The 21,979-nt window shown below is 37.3% G+C and overlaps 4 protein-coding genes and 1 pseudogene across 5 annotated transcripts; 1 reads left to right on the forward strand and 4 right to left on the reverse strand.

Moving 5' to 3' along the window:
* Window positions 1–1,994: 1,994 nt before the first annotated feature.
* LOC120206096 lies at window positions 1,995–4,890 on the reverse strand. Its single transcript, XM_039205846.1, has 2 exons — window positions 4,828–4,890; window positions 1,995–3,520 (listed from the first exon to the last, which is right to left on the reverse strand). Exon 2 carries the CDS (start codon window positions 3,248–3,250, stop codon window positions 2,453–2,455), a length of 798 nt encoding a protein of 265 aa, XP_039061777.1. The 5' UTR covers window positions 3,251–3,520; window positions 4,828–4,890; the 3' UTR covers window positions 1,995–2,452.
* Window positions 4,891–7,718: 2,828 nt separating this feature from the next.
* On the forward strand, window positions 7,719–9,856 carry LOC120205899 (annotated as a pseudogene).
* An 808-nt stretch (window positions 9,857–10,664) lies between these two features.
* Window positions 10,665–14,256, reverse strand: LOC120206092 (protein DETOXIFICATION 40-like). 2 transcript variants are annotated; one of them, XM_039205842.1, is made up of 7 exons: window positions 13,828–14,256; window positions 13,038–13,669; window positions 12,531–12,587; window positions 12,102–12,340; window positions 11,517–11,635; window positions 11,293–11,379; window positions 10,665–10,973 (listed from the first exon to the last, which is right to left on the reverse strand). In XM_039205842.1, the coding sequence occupies exons 1-7, from the start codon at window positions 14,170–14,172 to the stop codon at window positions 10,920–10,922; spliced, it is 1,533 nt and encodes a 510-aa protein (XP_039061773.1). In that variant the 5' UTR covers window positions 14,173–14,256; the 3' UTR covers window positions 10,665–10,919. The 2 variants fall into 2 exon arrangements, with proteins under 2 accessions (XP_039061773.1, XP_039061774.1); XM_039205843.1 differs by having other exon boundaries at window positions 10,912–10,973; window positions 11,286–11,379.
* An 874-nt stretch (window positions 14,257–15,130) lies between these two features.
* LOC120206094 (uncharacterized GPI-anchored protein At1g61900-like) lies at window positions 15,131–18,626 on the reverse strand. The gene is made up of 8 exons (XM_039205844.1): window positions 18,309–18,626; window positions 17,273–17,452; window positions 16,580–17,185; window positions 16,241–16,486; window positions 16,098–16,109; window positions 15,686–15,829; window positions 15,517–15,561; window positions 15,131–15,404 (listed from the first exon to the last, which is right to left on the reverse strand). The coding sequence occupies exons 1-8, from the start codon at window positions 18,418–18,420 to the stop codon at window positions 15,328–15,330; spliced, it is 1,422 nt and encodes a 473-aa protein (XP_039061775.1). The 5' UTR covers window positions 18,421–18,626; the 3' UTR covers window positions 15,131–15,327.
* A 1,549-nt stretch (window positions 18,627–20,175) lies between these two features.
* Window positions 20,176–21,407, reverse strand: LOC120205828 (3-oxo-Delta(4,5)-steroid 5-beta-reductase-like). Its single transcript, XM_039205620.1, has one exon. It carries the CDS (start codon window positions 21,348–21,350, stop codon window positions 20,211–20,213), a length of 1,140 nt encoding a protein of 379 aa, XP_039061551.1. The 5' UTR covers window positions 21,351–21,407; the 3' UTR covers window positions 20,176–20,210.
* Between the last annotated feature and the right edge of the window lie 572 nt (window positions 21,408–21,979).

Below are 21,979 nucleotides of genomic sequence, written 5' to 3' on the forward strand. Positions count from 1 at the left end.
TAGCTGGTGTGATTCCTGGTGGTCCAAGCAATGCAACAATTTAGTATCCAGAGAAGAGGAAACTTTCACTAATTAACAATCAAAACAACTATGATTGTTTTCGAAAATAAATTATCTTCTCATTACCCACTAGGAACCAAGCAGTCTTTGCATTTGAGATCAGTCATCACTTAGAAAGGAGCATTTTTTACGGGTTAAAAATGAAAAAGGAAAAAAAGCGAGGGTGTGAACAAAAACTTTGGATCATTAACTGAGCAGGATTTGAACCCGACGTGAATCGAACACGCAGCCTTCTGATCTGGAGTCAGACACGCTACCATAAATGTATTTGTCAAAATACCACTCAAGTCCCTCTGTTATAAAACCGACCAATTTAGTCCATCTATCATAGATACTAGCTCAAACTAATCCCTTTACAATTAACTAAATTAAGTTAATCTTTGTACTAGTAAATATAATTAAATGAAGCTAATTTATTAGAAAGTAATCTACACCAACAATCATTAAAATTTAGAATAATGTTTTTCATCATTGAAGTTTAACTTTTTAAAGTTACAAATATGACATATCAACTTGTAATAAAATGATTACTTTATCATCAATGTTCATTAGTTATGTAACTCCAATATGATGTGACAAGGTAGGGTAACTGGTTTAACACCCTTTGACCATAGGTGACCATAGGTTCATGCTTTGATTGATGCTTTGACTCTCATTTTAAAGAAAATATTTTTTTATTACTAATAAGTATTTTTAATTATTAACCCTACTTTCGAAGAAGAAAAACAGAGCGAAGAAGAGGGCGCGTAGAAAAATGAAACAAAGGGGTGTGAAAAAAATTAGCAATGACAGAATCGATCGACACACCACTGTATAATTATGAACAATCCGCTCAATTAGCCACTGTTTAAACTAACGATAACTACAGACGAGATTCTTTAGTTTTCAAAATCAAAGAAAGAAAATGTTCAAACGACGTTTTTTCTTTGGATGGATTCTCTCATAGTGTCTCTTGTAAGAGTGATTCTTATAAGAATATTAGCAAAGCGAGAAATATGATAAAGATCGTTAATGAATGAATAGGGTTGTAGTGGTTTGGGTGTCTTAAAGTTTTAGGTTAGTTTTTGTAACGATGGGTTGAATGAATTGTTATGTTAACCAAAAATAGCATGATCAAGGCTTACATAGAAACTGGACAGATTAGGTACTTAAGAGTACAAATAATCCAAATTAGGAATAGAAGTGAAGTCAAGAAAGTAAAGGACAGATTGCAAAGAGTACAAATAATCCAAATTAGAGACATGCATCAAGTAATTTGCCTTAAGACTGCACTATTCTTACCAATGGTATACGCTAGTAACCCTTAGGCCTCGACTTGTTCTGTTCTGGTGGAACTAAACAGCTAAAACTGTGCTGGTGGAATGGCATCTTTGGCATTAGATTCCACGCTGTTGTTGTTGACGGCCATCGAGGAACTACTGGCTTCAGGTACAACCATTCTTTGAAGAATAGATTCTTCAGTGGCAGGCTTGTGCCCGGATGGTATATTTTCAGCCCCAAATATCATTATTGGAAGGCTAGCCATTGATGCAGAGCATGGAGCTGTTTCAGTAGTTGCAGCATCACTTGCAAAAAATCCATGTGTGTGAGGCACGTCAGCAACAGTCATAATCTTTTTAGCAAGCTCCAACTGAGTGTCTTGTGAAACACCTATATCTTGCCTTGACGATACCTGTTTTCCGAACATGTTGAATCCAGTAGTTTCATAAGGTTGAGGTTCAGGAAAATGGGACTCATGTTTTTCGAACATGTTGATTCCAGTAGGTTCATGAGGTATGGCTTGTGGTTCGGGAAATTGGGAAGCCTGTTTTCCCAGCATGTTGATTCCGGCTTCACATGGTATTGCTTGGGGTTCAAGTTCCAGAAATTTAGAAGCTGATTTCTGAACATGTTGAATCCAGTAAGTTCACATGGTATCGTTCGGGGTCCAGGTTCAAGAAATTTAGATGTTTGTTTTCCGAACATGTTAAGTCCAATGGGTTCACAAGATATGGCTTGAGAATCAGGTTCAGGAAATTTAGAAGCGTGTTTCCCAAAATATTGTTTCTAGCAGGTTCAAGTTCATGAAATTTAGAAGTTTGATTCCCAAAAATGGTCCCAGTGGGTTCAGAGGGCATGGCTTGAGGATCAGGTTCAGGAAATTTTGAAGACTGCTTTTCGAACATGTTCATTTGAGGGGGTTCACAGGGCAAAGCTTGGGATTCAGGTCCAGGAAATTTAGAAGCTTGTTTCCCGAACATGTTGATTCCTAGGGGTTCAGAAGGTATAACTTGAGATTGGAGTCCTGGAAACTTAGAAGTTTGTTTCCCAAACATGTTGATTCCAGTGGGTTCACAGGGCATAACTTGGGTTCCAGGTTCAGAAAATTTAGAAGCCTGTTGCCCAAACATGTTTATTCCAGTGGGTTCACAATGCGTTGCTTGAGTTTCTGGAAATTAGAAGCCTGTTTTCCAAACATGTTGATTCCAGAGTGTTCACAAGGCATTGCTTGAGATTCAGGATCAGGAAATTTAGGGTTTTGGTCGTTAACAAGGTCAAGGCTTTTCTCTTCACCAACCAATTTTTGTGACTTAAGATCAGAACTCACGGCCCAGTGTTCAACTTGAGGCTTCGGATTAACAGTATCAGTAACAGGCAAACTAGCAGTAAATGTTGCAGACACTGACTCAGACACTTTAGGTGCATCTACATTAAAATTTGTTCCTTTCACTGGTTTGAAGGCTTCAAATCCAACAGCTTTACCATTCTGCAATCCAATATCTGCGATAAGGTCTTGCAAGACCCTTTGTCCCAAGGGAAGACCAGTGTCATTTATTGGCAAGTTACTAGCTGGAGGAATTAGACTGGAAGCAGATTGGCTTTCATTAGCAGCCGTGGCACCAGACTGAAGCCCTATATGTAGACTTTGGTCTGGAACTTTAGTTGTGTCGTTTTTATGCTCTATTGGCTTCTCACTTTTCCCTGATGTAGGACTCACAGGATGGAGATGACCTTGAGGGCTTACAAACGGGAAAGGGATCTCTTTTCTTTTATACATCTTAGCCTGTGGAGCCACATCATTTGCAGCAGTAATTGGAGTGAATCGCCCTGGTAGGAATACAACACCTCTAAGATGCGTGTTGGTCTCACCTACCTTAACATTAAGAAGATACCCAGCATCGAATGAACCTTCGATGACACCTGAAACCATCTGGCCTACTATGTCATCAGAGACAGAGTCACCGTTTCCACACTAAGCTTGCTTTTGTTCAGAGTTTCAGATGCTGATGTCACAGGTGAGTTGTCCCCTTGAACGATCTCATCCTTCCGTGGACGCCCACGTTTCCGCCTCATAGGAGGCTCTGCTGCAGAAGATAAGCTAAACCCTTGATTCTGGCTGTTCATCCTGCACAAATAGATGCACAACCCCCTTTCTACTATCTTACTGTAATTCCTTTTGCAATAATTTTCTTGAGTTTACCTGCAATCAAAAAGCAACTAGAACTTTGTTCATCAATGTCACCACAGAAAAACCAAGTGCATTAGAAAATTGGCATAAAACTGCAGTTGAATTAGAGTATCCCAAACTATATAATATCAGGCAATCCTCTGGACGCTACAAATGGGTTAGATTTGAACGCTAATATCCTCTGATCAATGAATGAGCCATTGCTGATGAACTATGCATTTCAGAAGGTTGTATATGTATTGGTTAGATTCAAAGAACAAACCAGATGGGTATAAATTCAATTATACAAGCCTGACATTGTGAAGTCAGTTGAACCAAGAGTGAGTGACAATGGACTTGATATCAAGTCTTCAGTTGACACTCACACAACCCCGGGTTCGATTCTCGGACACCTAAGCAGAAGATACACATTCATGACAGATGTTGCTAGGTTTTTAATAGTAAAGTGTAAGCAGTACCTAGAAATCCTGGTACATATTTCATATCATGATGAATTGCCATAGTTAAAGGCACATGTTTGGCCTGATTTTCCTTTTCTTCTCACTACCCCACCCCCTTTTTTCTTTTTTTGCAGGCAATGTACAGGTTGACGATACTGCCATTGAAATTCTAAGCAAATCCCCAGTTTGAACCATGACTTCTTAGCCCAAATCTCACATTATCAGGGACATTGAGATTTGAGAACAACAATTTTCTCATACAAGTAATTTTCAACGTGGAATGGTACACAAAAGAGCTAAAACATTGCCTGAGGGAAAGGATTTATAGGGAAAATCACAAACAGTAACCATGAAAGAGACGGTTCAAATAATTGTGCAAAACAAACACAGAACCTGAAACACTTTTCAATAAAACAATATCAATTTCTCGAACTCTTACATACGGGTATATTTAACACAGGTGTTATTTGAAGGATCCTTGGATGTCATATCCTCGTATACATGTGTAGAGACGAGTGTCAGACACAAGTACTTGTAGAAAAATGAAGAACAAGAGCAACATAGGACAAAGCCTCTACATTTCAAGACAACAACCTTCATTTTTCCCAACAAAACTACATTGATCTTGGGAAAAAATAAACAAATTTTAACCCTTTAATCATAACTCAAATCAAGCAAATATTAAGAAAATAAACACCCTTTTTACACATTTCAAATATCTCATTAGATTCAATAGTGAAAAATATCACATTGGGTACTAATCAGTTGTTTATCTCATGTTTTTCCATTAACGAAATATTTAATATTAAACAAAAAATATTAACGCAATGATAATTTTTTTTGAAAACAAATTACAGTTTTTAAATGAAAATAACGTACCTGCTTTCGTTGATAAGAGAGATTCCACAAATCATCTGAGTGAAGAAATGGGTGGTGAGAAAATCAATAAACAAATCAAAAAAATACCTTAGATATAATTATATTTCCTTTTCCTCTCTGTTTATTTATTATTTTTCATTTCTGATTTATTATTTTTTTGAAGACGCCGTTTCGTTCGCGGGAACCGAAACGTGAGGAAACCAGGAATCGGTGTTTCTTCGGGCTGCATACTTATTCGGCCTGATCTATGAGGCCCAATGGGCCGATAAGTGCATGTGTATTCCACGAGACAATCTAAAAGCTCAAAATTCAACAATAATATTAAGGATTAATTATTTAGGAAATATTTTGATTGGTAAAATTTATTTTACACAATTTATTTATTCTAATGCTAGAGGTTTTATTTAAGATTTAGGGCTTTATGTTTTATAGTTCAGTTATAGGGTTTAGGATTTTATAATTTAATATTTATGGTTCTAGATTTTAAGGATTCAGAGTTCTAAAATTTAAGATTTAGAGTCTAAGGCTTTATGTTTTAAGATTAGTGTTAAATAGTCAGAGTGTAAAATAAATTTTATACAAATTGTATATCAAATAATAATCCATTGAAATAGATTTTTAGATTGTCTTCTTAGCGATATTATTTCAGTCCTGCGTAATTACTAATGGTATGGCCATATTTATGATCGAGATTGGTCGCTTCTTGCTTGGAAAACCCTCTGCCAGCCAAAACGTGCAGGGGGACTTGAATTTTGTGATTTGCACTCATCTAGTCTAGTGCTTCTTGGTAAACAAGTCTGGAGATTCATCCATGAGCCCTAAAGTCGTGTTGTCCGTAAAGTATTTCCTACTGGCAATGTATTGGACTCTCGATTGGAGGCATTACGCTATGGGTTCCACTGGCGTGTCGGAATGAATAACGAAGTTCGAATGCATATGGAATGATGGGGCAGTTCCTCTCATGTTCGGCTTGAGTCTCGATATGTTGATGGTGTATTGATCAGGGGAATTCATGGTCCCAGATTTTGTTTCGTAAAATGAAAACTAGGTAGACGTAGTTTCCTGCATCCGATGCTGCCTCCACTCTCATGTAGCGATTGATTTTCTAATATGAACTAATCATTTGACTGATATTTATTCTACACGGTCTGGATATCATTGGCTTATGCGTCGACGTAGGGTGCCTGGGGTTGCTTTGAAGCTTTGGCAAGTTACGGCCAAGCTGCATATGCTCCCGAAAATATGATAGTTTGGCTGGCGAGTTGCGCATGAAGCACTTCTTGTTGGTCGTTAATTATTTATTACAGGTTTAGTGCTGAAACAGTGTTGCATGCTTTACATGAATATGTTGATGCTCAATATATCCTATCGCTGAAGGATTTTTTTTATCGTAATTTATCCCTCCCACAAGTCTCGTATGGGGCATGCCTTGAGAGGCGATGCAAATTGTTGACCTCGTTCAGTTCACGAAGTTGTTGGTCGTGATGCGGAACATTTGGAGTCAGTGAAATATGTTTTTGCATGAGATTCGCCTCAAGCCTGGTTGGATTCTCCTCACTAACGCTCGTTCATTGCAGTCGTCTAAGTTGTATGCTGTAGCGCATGATCCAACACAAGTGTCGCCCTGCTTCTCTCTCACATTGGATTAAGCCTCCACAAGACACTCTCAAGATCAATGTTTATGAGGCGTGTGTGGCTGTTGTTGGGGCTGTGACTGTCGGGGTCCTTGATCGGGATTTTAGGGATATGGTTATTGCTGGCCATACTCAGTCCGTTCTAGACCTATTGAAGACGAGTTTGGAGGAACAAGCTCTTATAGGTTTTAGACCGATCTGATGTGATTATGGAGAATGATGCTGCTAATGTGATCCACCAATTGTTTCATCTTCATCTTGATTTATCGTGGTAGGTTTTCATTTACAAGAAGCCCGATGGTTATTGGATGTCCGCTCGGTTACTCCTATATTCATGCTCGATGCATTCGCCATCCTACCAACGATGCCTCACTCAATGGACTGTCATTAGTTCTACGCCGTTGTATTTCGCTTATATCTAGACTTCATTTCTAATTTTGTTCTGAGTTTGTTTCCGGCTAATGTAATTTACGTGTTTTTCTTTTAAGAAATAATAATTTACTTTTAATACTTTAAAGTATTAAATATGATTTAAAGAACGGCTAGATTATATTGTCCAATGGTAGGTTTTTGAGCCTGCAAATGTTTCCCTTGGCTCCACTCTCTGATTGATGACGTGGATTTTTCAGAGACCAGTCAATGAAAAAGAAAACCAAATAGTATTATATTAGTGTGTTAATTCTTCTTAGGTACTGTTTGCCACGCCCTTATTTACAAACGGCCAAACATTTTCCCGTTCGATCGGAAACGCTTTATGCTTCCATTTCATTTTTACTCGCTCATACTGAGAGATGTATCATATGTAGTAGACTTTTCGATTTCGATTCAGAAAGCCAAACAGTCTCTTATACAATTTTCAGCAGGTATCGCTCATTTTCGTACGTTCTCTGTTTGATTCTCAGCACAAAATGCAGCCCATAAGCAAAATGAAGCTCTGAATTTGTATACAAAGATAGAAGCTTAACGTCTTCCTCTCTCTCTCTCATTTAAGCTCAGTTTTATGTTTAATAACACAAATAAATTTTTAAGTTTTCATTGTTAGATTTATAGTACATTTAGCAATGATAAGAGTTGATTACTTGATTCAAATATTTGGTTAATTAGCTTATTTTTAATTAATTTTAGGTGATTTTTGCTTCCGGTGCTGGAAACTTGAAGCTTTTTGGTTACTTTTTGATGTTGAGAAAAGTTTAAGCAGTTGTTTAAGGATAGGATATTTTTGAAAATTTGATGAATATGTGATAATTGTTGGAAAATTTTGTGCTGGTGTTTGAATTTATTACAGAGAAAATAAGCGTGGTTGGGTTTGATATCGGGAACGAGAACTGTGTTATTGCGGTTGCTAAGCAACGCGGTACAACGCCTGCTGTTGTTTCGTTGGGCGAGAAACAAAGGTTCATGGGCTCAGCTGGGGCGGCTTCTGCGACGATGAATCCTAGGTCCACTATTTTGCAGGTTAAGAAATTGATTGGTAGGAAATTTAATGAATCTGATTTGGAGAAAGAGCTCAAGCTGTTCCCTTTTGGAACTTTCGAAAGCCCTGACGGTGGAATATCGATCTGGTTACAGTTCATGGGAGAGGTTCACGAATTTACTCCTGTACAGATTTTGGGGGTGTTGCTTTCACATTTGAAGCAGATTGCTGAGAAGAATTTGGAAATGCCTTTTTTGGATTGTGTAATTGGGATTCCATCTTACTTCACTGATTTACAGAGGCGTGCTTATTTGGATGCAGCAGTGATTGCTGGATTGAAGCCATTGAGATTGTTGCATGATTGTACCGCCACTGCACTCGGATACGGGATTTACAAGACTGATTTCTCTAACTCGGGTCCAGTTTATTCTGTGTTTGTGGATATTGGTCACTGTGACACACAGGTCCGTGTTGCGTCATTTGAGACTGGACCAATGAAAATCATTTCTCATGCTTTTGATAGAAGCTTGGGAGGAAGAGACTTTGATGAAGTTCTGTTCAATCACTTTGCATCTCAGTTTCAGGAGCAGTATAACATTGATGTTCATACAAATATAAAGGCATCTGTTAGGTTGAGGGCATCGTGTGAGAAGCTGAAGAAGGTCCTGAGTGCAAATGCGGAAGCACCACTTAATATAGAGTACTTGATGGATGAGAAAGATGTTAGGGGTTTAATCAAGAGGGAGGAGTTTGAGAATTTGTCATCTGACTTGTTAGAAAGGATTACTGTCCCTTGTCGCAAGGTTTTGGCTGATTCTGGTCTGACTCTGGATAAAATCAATTCAGTTGAGCTTGTTGAATCAGGGTCTCGAATTCTGGCAATTACAAGAATTTAGCTTCTATATTTAACCGAGAACCTAGCCGAACGATAAACGCTAATGAGTGTGTGGCTCGTGCTTGTGCTCTTCAGTGTGCGATGCTAAGTCCAATATTCCGTGTCAGAGAATATGAGGTTTGTTTCTTAACATATTATTGCTTTTTAGATTCCGTTACGTTGAGCTTTTACTTCTGATCAAATCCTTTTCTTACGTGTTATAAATAAACTGACAGTCTCTTGATCTGGAAACAAACAAGAAAAAAGGAGTTTCCTTGTCTGAGTTCTGTCATAGCATTCTTATTAAACACACAGACACTCATTTTCACTCAAATTCATCTGAATTACGGATGCACTCTCTCTTCATGCTTAAATTCTACCTTTTTCGTCTTTTTGGGTGAAATTCTTGGTGAATGTGAAAATGAAATGTCTTACGTAGATGAATACCATATATTATTTTTATGTGGACCCATTTTCTGTTTGCTTTGCACTATATTCCGTTGTGCTGGATTCATGGGGTTCGATTTCTTCTGGGATGTATTGCTTTAGGAGTGATTACTATTGCTTCTTTTCCTCTGCTCCTCAAGCCTGTCCAGGAGGTTGGAACTTACTAGGAGTTACTTTACTATTGTTTTTTCTTGAAAGATGAGTTACTTTACGAATAGTATATCTATAGGAGGCCAATCTCTAATCTCTTAGCCTCATTATCAGAAAGGAAAGGAATAGTACCTTCTGGTATCACAGAAGTTTTTCTTTGTACAACGTTTTGCGGCTTCCATTGAATAAAAATAAGAGTTAAATTTAGATGTTTGCATCTGTATGCATACTGGTGCTTAATTGGGTTATTTTATGTATGAAGCTATAACATTTGTCATATGTTTTCACTTGTAGGTTCAAGATTCTATACTTTTATCTATTGGACTCTCGTCTGACAAAGGTCCAGTTTGCACTCTTTCGAATGGTGTGCTTTTTCCGAAACGGCACCCATTTCCAAGTGTTAAGATTCTTACTTTGTATAGAACTAATATGTTCAATATGGAAGCTTTCTATGTGAATTCAAATGAGTTACCTGGATTAGCACCTCGACTTAACACTTTTACGGTATGATAGCTGCATTTGCATGCTTCTTGTAGACATGTCGCAATCTTGCTTCTATATGAATTCACCTTTGGAATCCATATAAGATTGTGGAATTTGTGATTTTTTCTACTCTATATATGCTTCTTAATTTATTGTTAACATTTTTTTAATATCTGATGGTTTTGATAAGTATATGTTCAGGGCATGCAAATATATGATTAGATCCGCTTCTACGCCAAGTAGGGATGATATGAATAAATGAGGCAAATCCAACGGCAGGCAGTAAGATTGATGCTGATTTGCATTGATTTATAACACCAAAGACCAGCCAACAGCCCAACACAAAAAACAACTACATCGACTGCAATTTGAAATGCGAAGATTTATACCGACTGATCCAAAATTGCTTGGGGTTTTTTTTAGTTCCAGTAGCAGCAGAAAGAAAAAATCATCATTGCTCAAGGTGAGCACTCATTGCTTTTATTATCAAGGTTGTCATCTCTCTTGATGTTTGTTTTATAAAATGAAAATGTTCAGATGAGGCCCTTATGACTTTCGTTTCGTGAACTACTATAGTGAATGGAAATTATTCCGCAGTTTTTGGTCTCTCTACGACACAATTTTAAGTAGCTGTATATACTCCTTTCTGTATGAACTTAACTCATAATTAACATTACTTAGGGTATGTCGACTAAACCACAAGTGGAGTGGCAAAGGACTTGTGTTCAAGTCTTCAGTTGACACCTACCTTGGGTTCGATGGTAGGTTCAATCATCGGACAATCCCTACCTCCTACCCCTTGCCAGGAAGAATTATATACTTGAGTAGAGCATGGTGGGGAACTTAGTTTATGTTTTATATAATCAATCAAACTCTAGAGAACTGTAAACTCTCAGCTGTGAGTTCAAGCCAACCGTATTTCGAGGCTTATAAGCCCGAAAGCTACAATAAGCAAACCATTTGATGGTAGTATGAGCAAAATGCCATGGCATTGGCATTTTGACTTATTTGTGGTGGGTTAATCGAGTCCTGATTCATTTCTTCAACTTTGTGATGCATATGCAGGTAAAGCTTAATAATCTTTACTTCTTTAGAAGAGGCTCCTTATCTTCCCATTTGTCCAACCGCTTCTTGGTTGTTCCACCTGAAATTTCAGCAGGTTCATCAATTCTTCATTTAGGGTGTTAATAGGCATGAAAATTAGGTCAAATTTGGGATTTAGTCCATGTACTTTAATTTGACAAAATTTCATTTCTTTACTTTTATAATGTCATTAGTCTGTTCAAATGGTTAATAATGTTATGTACAGGGGTCGACTTATGTTAAATTTAAAATATGGGGACTAAATTTCAAGTTTGAGTGTAGTAGGTAGACCGAAACCATAAATTAACCGCAAAAATGAGGCATATCAGTACATGAATAACAAAATTAAGTGGATGAAACGTTTGAAAGGGACTACTTGCCTCTTTGTTCCAATCTGTAGTAAATGTCACCCACAATAAAATGAGGGTCTGCATCAATGTTCCTCCAATCATCCCAGACCATATTCCCTGCTCGAAGATTCGAATATCTTAAAGAACTTACAGATTAAAAAAAATAGAGGATTCAATTGAGTATTAATTTAATTGACATCAGTATTTTAAAGAATTTTGAAGATTATGGATTCAAGTGGAGTGTCAGTTTTTACCTTTGCCCCAAGATTGTACTTAAAGCCTAGAACGCACCCCAGAGGGATCCCTACAACGTAGTAGCATCCCACGTTTACATATGCAACAAATGTTTGCCATCCACACCCAACAGCCACCCCTGCAATGCAATTCCAATCATATCTCAATTACTAGCTTTTGTTGCTCAATTCTAGATTTAGTCCCTCTACTATTTTCAAATTTTAAGATTTAATCTCTAAACTTTATTTTGACATAATTTAATCCCCTCACTTTTAATCTATTATTAGTAAGTTCTAATTGATAATATTGTTTTTTATTAACTAATTGATAATATTGTTAGTTGTTGAAGTGATGTTGTACATTTTCTTAACGGTTATTCGGTCACACAACCAGAGATAATGAAAATCTATTCAACCAGTAATAAATTTTTCATGTCATACAAATACTTGATCTTTTAAAAATTTATACTCAATTACTTGAAAGGCATGAACTAACAGCACTATCAATTTAGATCTATTAATAACATTATCAATTAAAGGATTAAATTTTAAATCCGTAGAATGGAGGGACTAAAGGCATAAATAGACCCAAAAAATGTTTCTTACCGGACAAGACAGGTTGAACCCCATTAAGAACAAGAGTGACGGCCAAGAATGGGCATAGGTCCGACACTGCCTCGGCCACGGTCTCACCTTCCGTAAATGCAAAGCTAATCACATGGCGTAGAGCTAAAACGACGACGGCTTCTACGACAGCAATGCTTAAGGAAACCAAAGTCACGACGGTAACTGTGAATGCTGCCGACTTGGGGTGGCCGGCGCCCAGCTCATTGCTCACCCTAACACTGTTTTCAGTGAAAACATAAACGCTTGCAAAGTTTATTTAGTGTTCAATAAATACAAGCACTGGATTCTGATAAATTAAATATAATATAATAATTTTTAATCATTTTTTAATTGAAACTTAATTTTTGTTCCTTTTTGAAAATGGAATTATTGAAGAGAAAAACTAGAGCTGTCCAGAAAGTGACGAACCTTGCAGCTGCATTGAACCCAACTGAAACCATGAGCATCAAGGTGGATATTGACATGCTGCACCATCTCAACCAACATTGATTAATTAATTAATTCATGGTCAATTAAATAACTAAATTTATTCATATTTCGTAGGATTTTTAAATGTGTTCGATTACACGTCACAAATAGTGAAGATAAATAAAAATATATATATCTGATTAAAGTAAGAAATATCTGGGGCAAGACTTTATTCCATCTCTTTTCACCTTTCCTTCTAGCGGCAGAAATCTTACTACTTTATGAGTCTAAACACTATCACTTCCATTGACAACGCATAGTAGTCCATGGAATTACTAGAAAACAAAGATACCTAATTAATTAAACAATCAAGCAATCTGCATGGAAGGTGGAGTTTCTGCCTAACAAGATTAGGATAGTGACTGCCAAAAGGCAAACTAGGATAATTAATTACCTTAATTATCAATATAAAGCATTAGACTTGGGTTGATAATTAAATTTCTTTACCATATAGAAAGAGAGTCCAATGCAAGCTCAGGCTTCTCCAGCAAACCAGCAACCAACACCAGTATCTGCATGTACCAAATCTCCAAGCACAGCATCACGGCCGAACCGATCGAGAATTTCAGAAAATCCCATAGACCAGAAAAGGCCTGTAAGCTCAGGCCAACCCATGTAAGCCTACACTTTTCACTCATCAAGATATAGACCACCTGTGCCACCACTATGATCCACCATGACAGGCTCAGCACCAGAGATGCGCCAATCAACCCCAGACCAAGCTTATAAACCGCCAGCCAACTTAACAATATGTGCGCCACGAGCGTGGCGGCCGAGATGTATGCACTCGGGTTCACGATGCTTTGGGATTGGAGAAACTTTTGGATCGGGAAGTTGACGGCGTAAGCGAAGATTTGTGGGATCAGGCCGTAGACAAAAATGGCAGCTGCGGATGCTACCTCTTTGGATTCGCCGAGTAAGATCATGATTGGCTTCGAGAACACATAGGCTAGTATTAATGGGATCCCTGTTAGAGTAAGGACAACGGTTGATCTTTGAAGATAAACCCCTAGCATTGAGAACCTGTGAGCCCCGTAAGCTTGTCCGCAAAGTGTCTCGACTGCACTTCCCATTCCTAGCTGCAAAAGTTTTATATTTTCACACAAGGAAAGCTCGATCGTAAGTAGGGATGGACAGAGAGGACTAATGATACGAACTATTTACATAAAATTTCGCGTCTGTCTGATGGCGAGCATAATATAAAGAACAGAAAGAAGGGATTATATTTATATGGTACCATAAGGCCATAAGCGAGGAGTTGAATGCCGCTATTGCCGAGAGAGGCGGCTGCAAGCTCAAGGTTGCCTAGATGACCACAAAAGACACGAGTGGATAAAGACATGGTATTGTTGATCATATAAACAAAAACAGCAGGTCCAGCCAAGCGAAAGAGGAGTCTGAGTTCAATCCATGAAGCCAATCCTAGACGCTTGCAAAATGAAAGCTCGTTGTCCGATAAAACTCGCTCGAGACTCGAGTCGACCCCATGGACGGCACAGTGAATGGATTCAGGTGTTAGTGGCTGATGGTCATGCATGGAGTTGATCAAGACTGGCTGATTCAGGTCCTGTTGAGAATCCATCGCTTTAACCTAGCAGTTGTAGAGTTCCTAGCTAAGTAGCTATGGTGGATACTTACATATACTACTAATTAGCTAGCTTCAGCCCTTTAAGGAAATGGATAGAAAAAATGTATCGAACATATTATTTTATATTAGAGAATAAATTTTAAAGTAAAATGAATTTATAAAATTTTAAAGATAAAACATATTATCAATATTAAACATAGAAAATATCTAAAATATATACTAATTTTAAATTTTCAAGAGATGACTGCCCACTTACTCTCCTTCAGTTTATCTCTGATTAAAAAAACACATCGCACTATATTATAAACACTAGCAGATCATGTTCACGATAATTATTACGATATTGTAATCACATTCGTAATAAATATCGTATCAGTAATTTAATACAATGGAGGAACGTGACGTTTTGGCTCCTTTCCCTTTATATTCTTTTCACGGATGTGTGTGTACATTACATGTAAAGTGATTCTTGATGCTGGTTTACACTGGAAGGCAACATCCATTACTTTAGCACCTATTCTCTGTCCCTTTTCTCAACCATTTTTATGGCTAAATGAATGGACGAATTAACCATACTAAGTTTATATAATATGTAGGGTTAATTGCACTAAAAGCCCCTATATTATTTCTCGTAGTCTAAACCAGTCTCTAGATTTCAACACTAAAATATCAGTATTGTAATAATTCGATCTTAATTGAATCCCTAAATATGGATTTGACATGATAAAAAAAACTATTCATGAGGTAGGGACACACGTGTTTACAGTTTGATATGTGTGTTTAAATATGCTGTCTTGTATCTATATCTGTATTTTCAATTATAACATGTAAATTTTGATTAGTAGATAAGATTTTTACTATACTGAAGTAAATTTCTTGAACTTTAAAACGTTCTTTCTGTCTTCTCCATGTTATTTACTTTACAACATATTATTACACAAAACTCTGCACCTGCAAGAATCGTGAATTAAATATGATCAGACACGAACTTCAATCCCCCTCTGGCATCTGCTTAAACCTTGATATAAACAAGGAGTTTTGTCAGTATCATAGTATACAACTTTTTCTTTTAAGACTTGCTTCCAGTTATCTTCAGCTTTGGTCGCATGACGGGGTTCTCGAAAAAGATCGACTTAGCCTAGCCTCGAACTAGAATTGTAAGAGCATCGTTATGGCCATCAAAGATGCGATGAGGAGATAAACGTCAGCATATCCAGTGTGAAGACCTGCGAAAGAGAGAACGGCGATGCAAAGAGGCCCGGAATCAATTAAATGTTTAGAATCTGCATGGCCAGAAGACATCGACATTTCCTTTTTAGTAAAAGGTCTATTTCTTACCACTTTGAGCATTTGTTGCCGCTGGTAGTGCAGGAATTCTCACAGCTGCATGCCAGAAATCCGAGTGAAATTTAATGAATGACAGCGAGAGGGAAATAGCATCAAGTTAATTCAAAATCATGTTGCAACATGAACTACTCGAACTAGGGGTAAACTCAAGGGTACATACTTGTGTTGCATGATGAAGCTGGTAGTAGTGACATAGAGGGCCACTGAGCTGGAATATTATCGTTCAGATCGCAAATGAAGCTGATCCCGGAAAACTTGTCCAACGTTGCGTCTGACGGTAAGCTTGGCAAGAGGCATCCAGATGCTAAAAGCAACGGAAAGAAACACAAGCTAGACATGTTAAAATCATCAATGACCAGAGGAACAAATTCCCAGTATCTAAAGGATGGGAGAGAAACACAAGCTAGAAATGCTAAAAACACGAGATTCCAAACAGTGAGTTTCAACGTAATTCACGTACCAACTAAAGATATTAGAATTCACAGTAAAAGATAAGAGATGCACATAGGAACAAATTCCCAGTATCTAAAACCAAATTTATGCTACCATTTCCGAGTGGAGAAGAATCTTACCCTGGCTTCCCACTGATGCATACAAGTTGTTGGTAATCGGAACCAAAATTGATCATGGCGACAAAAAGAATAAAGTGTCAATATGAATTCAAATCAATCACTTCAGTTTGCTCATCATGGTTGCATCAAGCAAGAAAACCAACCTTGAAGGGAGAAATCCTTAAGGCTTATATGACATAGGCTATAAACATCTTTGGTGATATTGAATTTCTGGAGCGTCAACCCGAGCGAGGTAGCACAATCCAAAGCTTGTAAGTTGGTGATCAGGGTCTGCTTTTGCAAGTGAGAGACGTAGCTATTCATAGCATCACAACAAGCTGCCTGGTCACTTATCCCATTTCCACAACTGTTTGCCACGTGCTTCATGTTGGGGTAAACGAGAGGGCAAACTGAAGCATAAGACAACCACATAATAAATCGAAAAAGAACTTAAATATGAAGCCAATACAGATGTATGCATCTATGCTTTAGTCCAAACTCACCCTTATTGACATTGCAATTGGCTAGTCCTCTGAGAACTTCCTTTGCATGATAAGGATCGAATTTACTTGCCAACCACCGAAGGATGACAGTTTTACAGTCATTTACCCTTGTTGAATGCTGGGGTAAAACATGGGGCCCATCCATGCTCCAAGGATCAGAAGCTTTCAGGGCAAGTTTTGTTGCAGCATCCGATATGGCACTTTGACAAACTTGGTCACAACATTCTTTCACGGGATCGATCTTTCTGCATGAAGCAAGAAGCTCGGAAGCGTCTATGGTGTTCTCGAGTTCGTTGACATCTTTTACAGGACAAGATGCTTCAGTAAGTTTTGATGGATGAATCGAGCAAATGTGCTTGAGATTCTCACCAGCGCCCTGGCCTGTCAGGACATGCTCAATATCTAAGAGGCAAGGCTTGGCAAGGGTTCTGTTTAGAGCAAGCACGCCAGTCTCTTTACTTGATTGACCAACGAGAATCACGAGAGTAGCATGTAGCTGAGGACAACATATTACATTCGCCAACAATGGAGCAAATGCAGCCCAACAATCAATCGAGGTGATGCTTATCAAGCTTTGAGCAGCAGTGAAATTTAACATACAGAGTCCTACAAAAGGCCAAGCAGAAACCACAATTATACACTAACATCCAAATAGCTTTCGCATTCCAGTTTACCCTACTTCGTAAAACATACCCGATAGTTTAGGAGAAGCACTAGTTGTGAAGGGTGACAGTGGAGAAGGTGCAAGCAGAGGAAGAAATGGCTGAGGAGCTGCGGTTGGAGTAATTTTAGGTAAGAAAGCATCCGTTGCGCGGTCTGTTAACATATAACCTTCACGATGATCCAGTGGGCTGGATAAACATTCATGGAAGCCTGAAACGAAGGCATGGATTGTAGTTTAAGATAACCGGAGAAGTAAGATGTGAAATTTCCAGTGTTGCACTGATGATACACAAAGGCAACAACAGGTAATCTACAACCTTTGGGAGAAAGAAAAATCATAAAAATCTTAAACTCATCCAGGATTTGAGAACTGCTATAGTTACGCCTTAAAGTGCGCTTAGAAAGGGTCAGAACTACAATGTCGTTGATAAGACATGCTTATGTCTTGTGTTAGCCGAACATTGTTATATTTGATTTTCCCTTAATTTTTCTATATATTTGGAGGATCATATCGCTATATTCCTATATACGGATATGCATTGAACACAAGTATTTCAAGAAAAATTAAGTATCAAACCTACATAGCCTATGTCTGTTCCCAGTTTCCTCACTCTAACCTCAAAATAGACAATTTATAAGTAGTCAAGAGATCTCAGATTCAAGCAACGCTGAGATTTCAAGTAGTTGTCAGCAGAAACTCTGGTAAACTACAATAAATCACTAGAAAATTATTAACTAAAATCAACTATTCACAAACACCTACAATATATTAGAATCAAAGCACCAATAACGCAACAAAGTAAAAGGTTCAATGAGTTAATGTAGCACTGTTCTCAATCAAGAACCTTCCTACATAAAACACACAACTTTACAAGCCTTGAATTTCAAAAAGAATTCATTTCTTTAAGACCAAGTACGCAAGGAAAAAATTAAGAAATTTAGCCTAGCATTCCCCAGAAAGAAGAAACTTGACAACAATGATCCAAATGTTAAAACTGAAAGATCATGCCAATATAAGCAAAACCCTGAGTAAAGGCACGAGAAAGGAGTGTTTGAAATCACTCACAGGCGAAAAACATGAACAATTTAAGCAGGAAGATGGTGAAACTGTGCTTGAGAGACACCCCGGCACTCATGTCTTCCTTCCTTTGATAAAACAAATAGTTGCAACACAACATAGACAAAAAAAAAACCGAAGTGGAGAAGAGATTAAAACAATGGGTTATCAAGGAATTAGGGACAAGAAGTGGGTAAATGTAAGACAACACAGAGAAGTCATGAATGAGCTGAGGGTGGGGACTAAACAAGAAAAAAAAAAAGAGAAAAAAAGAAAGAAAGGGAAGCAGTGAGGAGTAATGAAAATAGCTGTCCTCTTGAGAGGGTAGACCCCACAGTCAAATTAAACACTCGGATATAAATACATACACCCACTACGCATTTAACATTTAAACGCCATCAATGGCTTTTCTTCCCATCCCTTTAAATCCATGAATATATAAAGAGTTTTATTTAGTAAAATATTAATAAATTTAAGTAGTTAAAATTATTTTATATTTTTAATACTAAATATATTAATTATTTATAATTTTATAAGATGAGAAAAATGATATTATTTTAAAAATGTAATTATTAAATTTATATCAAAATCTTATACATTCAAAATGATATATTTGTTCACTTAAAACTATAATATTATATTTTATATTATACTATATTTTATATAAATAAATATGATACTTATGAAAATTATTTAAAAGTATAAGTTCAGTACACTAATTATATGATAAATATATTTTTCTTTCTCTTAAAGGTTAGATAGTGTAACGACTAAAATATTTCTATGAATTTTCATTCAAATATTTATAATATTAAAGTTGAACTTGTTGAAAGAAACATATATCAAAGGATAATTTAGTAAAATATGCATTTAAATAATCGTATATTCTTTTAATCAAACACTAAAATCTTATATTTTTACTAAACAAACCAAACAAAATAATACAACATTCCAAAATAATATTATATTCTAATAATTTTAATCCAAAAATAATCTTATATTCCATGAATAAAACATCCCCTAACAGTTACATGCCTCTATTAATTCTAATTGAATGGAATCAAACCTTTACAAAAGACCATATACTATTTTTTTATCAAGAGAATTTGAAGTCCAAAATTAGGGAGGGTAACAAGGTCAATTTTTAATTGATCATGATAAGATTCCATCTTATAATTTGATTTCTTTCTATATTTTTAGATATATTACTTCCATGGTTATTTTTAAAGGAAATTACAATCTAATTATCTATCTTTTTATTTTTTTCAATTAAATCTTTCAAATTTTAAATAATAGTAATCAACTCATATATTGTTAATATTTGACAAAAAATCAATCTATCAATTAATAAAATTAATATAATTACACATTTAATTCTCATTATTTACTTGAGCGTTCTATTAGTTTAATTACCGTGATTGTGAGGGTAATGTTTCTTAGAACGAGCCAATGGCGTTTGGGGTTGTGATCTGGCACATGCTGGTTAGTTGAGTGTTATTAAGGTGGTGGTTTCCTTGTGTACCTTAACTATTTTTCAGTAAAAAGGCGTTGACAATTGAGACAAAACCTGATTATGTCTTAGCCCAACTACCAGATGGTTTCTCAATTCTGGTCGAAACATGGAACACAATTTGAGCTCGTTGGGCTTAATGAGAAACCAAACAAATGACCCAAATGCCCACCAAACAAATGATTTTAAACAATTATAAATTAAAAGATAATTATATTCAAACATGACATAATTTATTTAATAAGTAAAACAATACATATTAAATGAAATTTTTATTTAAATAAAAGAAATTTTATTATAATCATAAAAACTTTAACTTTAATCAATTGACTCCATCAATATATGGATGAAGTCGTGTGCCTGGGAAGAACATTAGCAACTAACAGCAGAATATAAAGAAACTAAGGTATAATCTTCATGTGTCTGAGTCTGTTAACCCACAGAGGAATACTTTTGAGAGTATCTGCATACCCATAGAACCCAAATTCTTTACTTTTGTTCATACTACATACATGTTGAAACCCAAAATGCAACACAGTTTTAAGAGCCATTGGACATGTAATTTCCTCCAATTTTGTCTTGTATAATCCATGCTTCTCTACAATTTCATCCCATGCTTTGCTTTTCTCCTTCATGAACTCAATGAAATCGAAGATTTTGGATTCCTCGAACGTGATGAACTCGAGATCAAATATGTCGCACAGTTTCTTCCACACGTTTTTCCATGTGAATACATCGCCATTAGCACAATTGAAAGCTTGGTTCTTGGCGCCTTCGGTTACAGCGGCCCATATATGCTGCTCTGCCAGCACACGAGCATCGGACATGTCGCAGAAATGTTCCCATGTGTACCGGCTGCCGAAGTACAAGAACGGTAAACGCTCGTGTTGACAGATCGATGCATACACTGCGAGGGTAAGTAGCGCGTTGTATCTGCTTCTCGACGACGCGCCTATTATGATCGACGAGCGGTGCACGGAGTACGTCAATGTCGGTACGTATGACTTCAAGAGGTCTTCAAGCGCATAGTAAAAATTCGGGTAAGGCAACCGGGGCAAATCCTCCACGAACGGTGGTTCGTGGGGGTTGAAACCACGGGTCGACTCAGACGAATAATGGATCGGACCCATGTAATGTTGGGTTCCAGTCTGAACCGTGATGTGGCTGAGTCTTGAACCGCGGCCGCCCTTCAACACGTTGAGAACATTGGATAACATAGTTGCATTTACCGTGACGTTTACTTGTTCACTTTCACGAACCTGGATGGCCACCCAAAACAAATGGGTGACTTCGCCGGAGAACGGAGCGAGCTTATCGGCCGTGTCGCCAGCGTCGATGGCATCGAAAGCGATGTATTTATCTAGGACCGAGGAAGGGAACCAGGTTGGCATGGGCCGCAACGCTGAACCGTAAACTTTCCAGGGACCGCCAAGGGCTTTGGGACTCTTCAAGGCTTCAGCTAAGCTCAGCCCTGCCATGCCGGTGACGCCGACAATAAGTGCAACAAAGGGCTGTCGGGGATTGGCGACTGGTTTCTCCATAATTTGGAGCTTTGAAAGAGAGATTTTGAACGGTTAGGGAGATTTTGAGTAAAGCAAACTATGGTTCAGCAACATAAATGTTAGTAGAACATTGGGAATATGATAAAACGTGTATGGTAGAGGTAGACGATGGTGACAAGCTGTGGAAAAGCATTGGACAAGGAGAAATCTTTCAACAAACCATGCAATTAAGACCACACATGTGACCAGGTTCAGTAGTTCTGGCCATGTGTTAATCACTAGGTACGGCAACAGATTGGGTTAATTGAATTTTGAAGTTTTTCTCGAAATATTATCGATGATCGATATATTTATCGATCTAACATCGGACAAATTATATTTTTTGATTTAACAATCGTAATAGTAAAGCGCATCTTTTAATCTGTGTTCTATGTTGATTTAGCGCCACGTGGGGTATAGCTCTAATCCTATACTGCGCTATACGCTGACTGGATTACACATGGCTATAGCACGACCTTACTCCACGCTATACCTATTTATCTGACACGTGGAGTATAGCAGGGTGCAGAAGGCGCGCTATAACTTTAATTACCCGGCCGTTCACACCCTACCCTTCCCTATAAATACCTCATCTTCAATTACTTTCATCACACCAAATTCTCTAAAAT

Source organism: Hibiscus syriacus, unplaced genomic scaffold (assembly GCF_006381635.1).
Source record: "Hibiscus syriacus cultivar Baekdansim isolate YM2019G1 unplaced genomic scaffold, ASM638163v2 tig00013285_pilon, whole genome shotgun sequence".
Lineage (NCBI taxonomy): Eukaryota > Viridiplantae > Streptophyta > Magnoliopsida > Malvales > Malvaceae > Hibiscus > Hibiscus syriacus.